Below are 9,328 nucleotides of genomic sequence, written 5' to 3'. Positions count from 1 at the left end.
TGATTCATGTACTGGAATATGCTTGCATTATGAGGCGATAAGATTATGAATTGATTTAAAATACTGCTGTGTGCTTTATAAATTACTGGTTTATAAAGCACTGAATGGTTTAGGGCCAGAATACATCTCTGATCTTCTGCTACATTATAAAGCACCTAAATCTCTCAGGTCATCTATGACAGGTCTGCTTTCTGTTCACAGAGACAAAACTAAACATAGACAAGCAGCATTCAGTTTTTATGCATCACGTATCTGGAAACAAACTCCCAGAAAACTGCAGGTCTGCTTCAACTCTTACTTCTTTTAAATCAAGGCTGAAGTCTTTTCTGTTTGCGGCTGCTTTTGAAAATTTGAGGCTTTTTATTCATTTCTTGCACTGCACTGTACCTTTAATTCTTTTATTCTATTTTAGCTTATTTTATTTTCTATTCTCAGCCCTTTAATAACTATTTTTAATTGTATTTAAATATCCTTTTATAATGTATTTCTTTTGCACTTTGTCTTATGTAAAGCACTTTGAGTTACCTTGTTGTTGAAATGTGCTATACAAATAAACTTGCCTTGCCTATGGGTGAATATTACACACATAAATGCTTAATTTGCTGCTGGAGCCCCTTTACTTTATTATATTACAGGCTATTTACATTTAGCAGAAGCTCCAGGTAAAGAGATCCAGAAACAATCATAAAATACAAAAAAACAAAAAACAGGAATGACTTCTGTTCTTCATAAAAGTTTTTTTATTTTTTATTTTTATTTGTTTTGCAAAATCTAGCATTGACCGTAAATGTATGCTTAGAACGCCCCCTGCTGACAAAATCTAATAATCTAAATTGATCCCCATTTCCTCTTTGAGAGGCGTATGCAAATTTTTGTTTCTATGATGGCGACGGAATGTTCCGAGAAGACCCGCCCCTACGTTGCCTCTGATTGGCTCTCATCCTGATATTCTTACTCTAACCCAACCATTTCATTCCTCATGCCTATAGCCGTATATATGGTTTATACGGCTCTGCTCATGCCTAAATCTAACCAACCTGACCAACGAAGACAACGAGTACTAGCCAATCAGAGGCAGAGTAAGGCGGGTTTTCGCGCCATGCTCCGTCGCCATCCTAGGAAAAGAAGGCGGGAAAATACGTCATTATGCCTTCAAAATAAATGTGTAAAATCAGCAGCTTCATGGGCAGAAAGTCTTAATCCAGTTCCTCACGGTTTGATTTCTACAGTTCGTGGCTTTTAGGGCTTGTATTTTCATTTCTACACAACTGGAGATTAAAGGAGAGCTGGAGGATAAAGCCCGGGCCGGTACATTTAGACATATAAATTATTCTGAAAGACAGAGACAACACAGCAGATAAAGTTAGGAAGTTATCTTATTTCTTCTCTTGTGGTAATAATACGGACTGAGGCACATGCGCTAACCCACCTTGGGTAACATTTGTAACTTTGTGATAGCAGCAAATAATTCGCGCATATATATGTTGATGTTTTGAGCACCAACGATACTTATAACACGCACGTTAAACGTTAGTCAGCTAAACGTTAGCCAGCTAAGTTAGCCAAGCGGAGCTGAATCAACAACAAGTTGACTGAAAACTACAAGTAACTTTGTTTGTTTAAAGCTGAGTTGTACGTTTGAAGGAATTACATAATTTACTGTTTAATTGAGGTAACTTTGAGAGAAAGGCAGGTTTGCTGTCGTTAGTAGCCGGTTGGGATGTCATCGCCTCCATATGGTCACAAGAGTCATGAAGAGTCAACGAGCAGAGCTGACAGCGACTCAGAGGACGAGGTAACTGCGTTTATATTATTATGTCAAAGGTGTCTGGGAGCTTTGTTTTATTCATAACGAAGAAGTCTTTAAACCCTCCATCCCACTGACAGTTATATCTTAAATGTAGGATACATGGAACTCAGTGGTTCCCAACCTGGGGGTCGGGACCCACACAAGTGTCACTGGATTCATCAAAGGGGTCGTGAGATACTAGGACAGGATAGGATACAGAAACAAAACATATTTTTGACACAAAGTCGTGATTTCTTTTTTCAGGCTCTCTTCTAATTTTTGCATAAAGGACTTTAATATTTATTGTAACTCGATGACTGGCTGTTTTTAAACTGAGTGCATTCTAGTTTATCTTTTCTCATATACATATTATTCTAGACATGTTTGTCTGTTGCACTGTTTTGAACTGGGAGGAACAACATTTCGTTTTTATATACGCAAGTACACAAAATGACAAATAAAGGAGTCTTGAATCTAGTAAGCAGTGGTCTAAATACTAACTTGTAGTTGAGTAGTGTTGCTTTTCACTTTTAGACAGACATGAATTCATGTATTGTGGCTGCATTGCCTCTTGTGGGGCTGTAACCCTTGACATTAACATGGTTCTTTCCATATGTCTTCTACAGCCCAAGCTCCCCCTCAATCAGTTCTACCCATACATCCGATGTGCCCTCTGCTGCGGCTTCCTCATCGATGCCACCACCATCACAGAGTGTTTGCACACATGTGAGTTCAAACAGATGTGTTTTCTGCTCTGTGGAAATATCAGGAGAGATTTTGAGAGGATTCAAGGGGTTCTAACTGAACTGGGTGGTATAGTGTGTAGTAGTTTGTAGAGTGTATAGCTGTGGTCAAAAGTTGGCTGGTCGTCTCCTGTGGGAATGTAACTTTTTAGACAGCAGGGAAACATGGTGAATAACGTGCCACACAAGTGTGAACCGGTGATGTTGAGTTTACACGCTATTCCTCCTTGCTCACTAGACTGTCAATACACTAATATTGACATTTCACCCCTAGCATGATGTCCCCGTACCATGTTTCACAGTTAAACAAGACCACATACTTGAGCCTGGCTAGGCCAATTTATCAGCCCATACTACCCTATGGCAGGTACTGTATAGAGGTATAAACATATAGAGAGATGCGTAACAAGAAACGTCAAAGATATGTTATGTGAAATGAAACTGGGATCATTGACAAGTTCATTTATCAACTTCAGAACCTGTTGCTTACTGTATGTCTTGGTCACAGTTTAACAATCAAATGTAAGGGGTCCTTATCAAAAATATGTTTGTAAAAAATAAATATTTGCTGCTTTATACAGTAGGTATAAGATAATTGAAACTCTCAAATATTAATATCCATATCCAATATGTCTTACATTGTGATTGTGTCTCTTCCCAGTTTGCAAAAGCTGCATCGTGAAACATTTTTTCTACAGCAACAGGTGTCCCACATGCAGCATCGTAGTCCACCAAACACAACCCCTTTACAACATCAGGTAGGCCTGTTCATTCCTGTAGTATCTGCTCATTTGTATCACCTTTATACCTGTAGAATGAACAGATGGCTGTCACCCAAGGTTTTGATAGTTGAGAGGGAAAAAGCCTCAGGTCAGACATTTTGACGTAATGATGTCTAAATTTTTGTGTGGAAATTCCAGGATTTTAGGAATAATTCATTGAGAAATTTTCCTCTGTCTTCCTGCAGGCCTGACAGACAACTGCAGGATATTGTTTACAAAATGGTTCCATTCCTGGAGGAGTGTAAGTATATTGTATATACAGTCAGATTAATTTAATTCATCCACTGTACATTATGTCATTTTCAGTTTAAATTCTAATGTGATCTCTTTTTCTGTGCTCTAGTTGAAAGAGAACAAATGTGTAGCTTCTACAAAGAGAGAGGGCTGGACCTGCCAAAACCAGGTAAAATCGCTTCACTTAACAGGTTTGGGGAACCGTTAGCTGTGATTGTACATATGTGAATGTTTGTAACACAGTATTTTACTTTGTTTCTGTGTTAATGTGTTATTGAAGTTTAGTTAAATTAATTGCATCATTAATGCAAGTTGGACAAAACTCCAGTCAACACTCATGTAAAAGGGGACAGGAAGGATATCCACTCACTGAAGATAAGATCATCACAACCTGCTGGTCAAAGACCTTCATCAGACCTGAATGATGCAGATGTCGCTGTTGTGCCCTCTTTGGCTAATCAACGTATTTTGGAAAACGAAACAACTGAAGTTTTATCAAACTGTGGTGTGCTATTTGTTTGAAACTTTTTATTTTATTTTGGATTCAAATCTACAACTTCATGAACTGGAACTAAAAAGATGTTGAATTTCAGGACAATAGAAGCAAAAGCGTGAGAGCTCATCAGTAAAGCTCTTTCCTTCTCATCTGTATCTCCTGTCTTTCTTCTTTCCTGCCTTGCAGTGTCCGTCTCCCCACCAGGTCCTGCTGTGGGGAAAAGGCAGAAGAAGGACAATATAACCCAGTCTGTGTTCACCATCCCTCCTGAGCTGGATGTGTCACTGCTACTGGAGTTTGTAGGGTGAGGATCTCACTGGACAGGCCTCTATGCATTAATTACACCTGTATTGTCTATGAAAGGTATTCAGCCCCTGCACATTTAAAGTCCTCCCCATGACCTGTAAACACACTTTGGTGTGTGATATTGCCCTTTCTTCTCTTTAAGTTCCCCTATAATTACTTGAGCTTTAATGTTCTCAATGGGGAAACACTTCATGGTATTTTCTTTCTTCACTGTGTTAAACTAACCTGACAAGCTAGATGGTTTGTTACACAGAACCAACTGAGAAGTCCATTTTTGTTATCTGTTTCCTAGCAACAGTGTTCATACAAGTAGGAAAATCACAGGTGTAACTAATGACATTAATGAGACCCTTGAACTGGCACTCCTGAATGAAATGAAGCTCTAATTAATGTTTTTAATTACACCTCTATATTTGCTGCTGTGACATGTTCAAATGTCTGTCATGTAAAAGACCGTCTGCTAAACATATTGTCTACTTAAAAAAAAAAAAACAACAACAACTCACAAGTTCTATATGAATGCAGTTGTTTTTACTGTCAGTGTTAATTGGGTGTAAATCGTTCCATAATTAGCAGGGTCTTCTGGCTTACAACAACCATGTCTTCTGCTTTGAGGAAAAACGTTTTTAGCAATGAATGAAATCACCATGAAGTTACATAGAAATGCCACCAGATGGTCCCATAGTCTCACAATGACAAATTAGTTTAAAATGTACTTACGTTGACTCCTGCTGTGTTTTCAGGGCTGAAGAGGGGATTAGCAACTACAAGGTAATTACTTAAAATCTTAAATCTTTATAAAACAGCTGTTCTTATTAGAGTATATGGACTATAATAGAATAGGTTACATGATCAATGTTGTACTGTAAGCTGGATCCAGACCTGCTGATACATTAAGATAAAAATATTGTGTAAAGACCAATGATGATGTGTAGCTAATACGGGAGTTTTCTTTTTCAAAGTTTCATGGTTTGAAACGACACAGCTCCAGTTGTATTATTTGTACCGTACAGTTTTTGATGAACAACATTCTTCTGAAAGACTTTGATTCAGTCTCTTCCACTCTTTCCTTCATTAGCCACTAGAGAGGCGGTACGTCCGTGTTTCAGGCGAGGCCACCGTTCGCCACGTGGAGCTGTTCATCAGGAGGAAGATGGAGCTCAGCCCAACCTGCCAGGTGAGTCTGCCAGGCTTACAGCTAATCAGTCCACAAAGTGTCATGACCACTGTCTTGATCCTGATTGTTGCTTTAGACAGACTTGGAAGCGTGACAGCAAAGGAAGTCGGCATTACAGTGTAGCGTAGGCGTGCACACTGACCAGGGACACACCGGTGTGTGTAAGTGAGTGGGTGAATTTATTAAGAAGACAGAGCACGGACAAAGTGGTTGTGACATTAGAAGATCCCTTCATTATGCACTTACAATGTAAGTTGGGGACAAAGTCCACAGTCCTCCTTCTGTGCAACAATGATTTAAAAGTTTATCTGAAGCTAATATGAAGCTTCAGCATCCAAATGAGTCAAATCAAGTATATATCTTTCAACATTACAGTCTTTTTAGTGCCAAAGTCCCTCTTTTCGTTACTATACTTCCACCACAGCTCAACAGGGAAACACTGTCCAAAGAAACAAAGAGGGAATTTTATGCTAAATAGAAAATAACTTTGTTAATTTCACTAACTTGGACTCCTGACACATCATAGTAGCTTCAGATAAACTTTTAAATACATTTTTGAACAAATCGAGGACTTCTCCCCAATTACTTACACCGTAAGCACATTTGAAAGGGATCTTTTAATGGTCAGTATGAACAGGAAAAATTACAGTTTCATTGTTCATATGAGCACCTGACTGTTGTTTTAAGACAGACTTGGAAAATTAGGGACCTCCTATCCTTTAGATTGGGCCCAGATTGCTTGGCTTTACTTATGCCGAGCTGCAACAAGCCATGAACACTCACATTTCCAGTGTGTCCTCACAGCAGGGGATAGCTGCACTGAGCCGCACTGCTGTGGTCCTCCTTGGCTTTAGGGCCAATTGCAGCTGACCTGTAACAGTTATTAGGAAGCAGCTAAAGGAGATGCAGTGTATTAATCAATTAGCTAGTTAGCTGAGCTTCATTAGCTGTGTTATTCTTCAATGAATCAGGTCTACACACCAAGACATGGACATACTCTACACTATTTTGTCAATCAGTTTTAAACACTGCAGAGAAGATTAATACATGCAGAAATAATGTGTTTAGTTACATGTATTATTTACATTTTATAACAACACAGTTTGGATTTATTCAAAGAAACTCAGTGTTGGCATTATTATATGTGGCGGCAGATTGAATTGAAGATTTGAAGACGTTTCCTCACTCATCCAAGAGGTTTCATCAGTTTTACTGATAGGAGCTTCCTAACATTTCACCTCTGTGGGAGATTTATAAGTAGCCACTTATCCAAGTTTAAAGTTGTCCACCAAAATCTAACCATAGCAACAGTATATACGCATTGCAGCACAGTGAAGAAAGCATATATGTGATGAAACTACTGCTGAATACATACAGAGTCCAGCATGGTGGGCTCACCTGCTCAGGTCAAAACTCAGCAGGCTACCAAAATCTAACGGACAACAGACTCTTTTAACAACGAAATTAATCAAACTATTGTCTGTCTCAGCTCAGTCTTCAGGTTCAAGATTACAAGTATTAGTCTAACACTCAGATCTGTGGTCCTTTCATTAAAACACTGATGAACAGAAAGGTTCATGAGTTCAGTTTGAGGGAGACAGCGTTCAGGTGTTGATGTATTTTGTGTTTAGTAATCCTCAGTAATGGATGAGGATTAGCAGCTTATGCTGATTACCTGGCCTCAGTGCTGCACTGCCCTGCTCTGTCTGGACAAACCTGGAGAGGATGGAGAAAGACTGACCTGGAGTCACTGTTCACTGCAGCAGAAGTCACAACACTTATATAACTTCAACTCAGTTCAAAAATACATTGTTACAACCCTTCTTGAAAATGTTGATCTGACTTCTTTTCCTTTTTAGTCTTCCTCCATCATCTCCATCCAGTTTATTAAATATCCAAGGCATATACAGCATACAGTATTCAGTGTTCTGGTCAATAACTACATTTATAATGTGGCACTGGGTACAGTTGATGTTTGAATTTGGTCAAAATCAATCCATTGCTGTTGTCGTCGAGCCTTTATGTGTTGTTGCGCCAGAATTTGTTTGCAGAGGACCCAAGTTTTGTTTGTCACAATGGTAAATGATGGCAAAATCATCAGAAACACACATACGGTTCTGTGTAGACATTACAAGACCTCCGGACAGATCAGCTCTGTGTGACTCAGTGTCTGATGCAGGGGTCTAAAGTGTCTGTGTGTCCTACAGGTGGATGTGGTTTGCGGAGATCATCTCCTAGATCACTATCAGTCACTCAAAGACATACAGAGCTCTGTGGGAACAGAGGCACTGCAGGTGAGCACCACAAACACACACTCAGTGGGAACAATTTTCATGATATTGAAGGCCTGTAACTCCAGTCATGTTAAAAAAAAATGTTTATTTTTTCTATTTTGCTCCAGGACGGTCTGTTGGTGCTGCACTTCGGTTTGGTCCTGCCCTCCCAGTCTTGAGTCGCAAAGATGGATGCAGAAATACCTGAGGGGACTTTTTTTTTTTTGCATCCTGTCTTAGTGTGGAGTGAAGTTTTCACATTGGCATTATAACTAGTCCAAAGCTGTCTTGGCACTGTGTGCGAATATAAAGTTTAATTTAAATTTCTAACTTAAATATTACTACAAAGTAAATGTAGCAAGTGGCCGGCAAAACATTAAATGTGAAAGAGAGATTCTCAGAGCAATATAGTTGGATTTCTTTACTGAGAAGTATGAAAATGTGTAAACTCTTAATGTTCACACTATAGCATCTAATTTTCAACTCCCAAGATGATCACTTGTATTCAGGACGGCCGTGTGTCTGCTGCAGATTTGCTGGACACAGGAAGTATATATTTAATTTAGTGAAGTGACGTTGTGTTGCAATGAACTTTTCTGTCACGTTGTGGTATGTACCTGAAGTGACAATTTCCTACAGAACTGTGATATCTTCTTTTTTTTAGATATTATTTTGTGTGCTGACACTCAAGGATGTGACCAATACTGTAGCTAAAACTGGACCGAACCACTGTCAATGGATCTTAAACTCCTCACATCTCCAACAGATATAAAAGCAATAGTGTCTGTTCTGAAAAGCTGCATCAGTCCCATCTTTTGGGAAACCAGGGATCTCTCTTAATACTTTTCTATTTATGGGTTTGAGAGTCGAGTTTACTGTCTGGGTTTCATTTCAAATCGAAGATTGTGATCTTAAGGGCTTGACATAAAAGGATTACCACTGCCAAAGGTTTGTGTGTGTGTTTCATAGAGCTTAGATCTACACTGTATCTTTAGAGTGACTCGCTTCTTGTTGATTTAATCGTTTAATTTAACTTTTGTATTGATCACTTATTCATGCTCATGTTGTCTGACTTAAGCTGTTGATGTAAACTGATGTCATTGTTTTGATAAAAATCTGCTTTCAGTACAAATCACTAAAAAAAGCTGTTATTTAAAGGGAGCCTGTATAAAGAAATCTTTGGTAGGGTTTGATATAAAATACCTTTACTACTTGGTTTATAAGTTTGAATAAATAAATGACGACACAACTGAGATGTTTCCCACTTCATCATTGCCTCCCGTGGTTTAAGGTTGATATCAGCATCCATCTGCTACACACATCAGGTAACAGAAAAAATGCTGGTTTAAAACTGAAACATAAAAAAGCATCTTACTGATTACATTTTCATTGTACTTTTTCACCACTGATGCACCCATTCATATTGTACAGATGACACTAGCTATAAAGTAGTGCAAGCCAACCAGACATTTGATTGAAGTTTGGGTTTCTCCCTGACCACAGCTAGAGAATACAACTGAAATGACAT

At 38.7% G+C, this 9,328-nt stretch overlaps 1 protein-coding gene across 1 annotated transcript; it reads left to right on the top strand.

Annotated features, from left to right (window-relative positions):
• Nucleotides 1-1,180: 1,180 nt before the first annotated feature.
• pcgf6 (polycomb group ring finger 6) lies at nt 1,181-9,053 on the top strand. Its single transcript, XM_044373298.1, has 10 exons — nt 1,181-1,795; nt 2,416-2,515; nt 3,194-3,290; nt 3,500-3,555; nt 3,658-3,717; nt 4,231-4,348; nt 5,094-5,121; nt 5,429-5,527; nt 7,735-7,821; nt 7,929-9,053. Exons 1-10 carry the CDS (start codon nt 1,721-1,723, stop codon nt 7,977-7,979), a joined length of 771 nt encoding a protein of 256 aa, XP_044229233.1. The 5' UTR covers nt 1,181-1,720; the 3' UTR covers nt 7,980-9,053.
• The last annotated feature ends 275 nt before the right edge of the window (nt 9,054-9,328 follow it).

The sequence above is a fragment of the Thunnus albacares genome, chromosome 14, assembly GCF_914725855.1.
Source record: "Thunnus albacares chromosome 14, fThuAlb1.1, whole genome shotgun sequence".
Taxonomy (NCBI): domain Eukaryota; kingdom Metazoa; phylum Chordata; class Actinopteri; order Scombriformes; family Scombridae; genus Thunnus; species Thunnus albacares.
This window is presented reverse-complemented; position numbering and strand designations above follow the sequence as displayed.

Excerpts from the sequence above, each read along its gene's own strand:
- pcgf6 (XM_044373298.1), top strand. The coding sequence starts at position 1,721 with ATGTCATCGCCTCCATATGGTCACAAGAGTCATGAAGAGTCAACGAGC. Across the intron at positions 2,516-3,193 it reads CACAGAGTGTTTGCACACAT|TTTGCAAAAGCTGCATCGTG; the intron begins GTGAGTTCAAAC and ends GTCTCTTCCCAG. Across the intron at positions 3,718-4,230 it reads GCTGGACCTGCCAAAACCAG|TGTCCGTCTCCCCACCAGGT; the intron begins GTAAAATCGCTT and ends CCTGCCTTGCAG.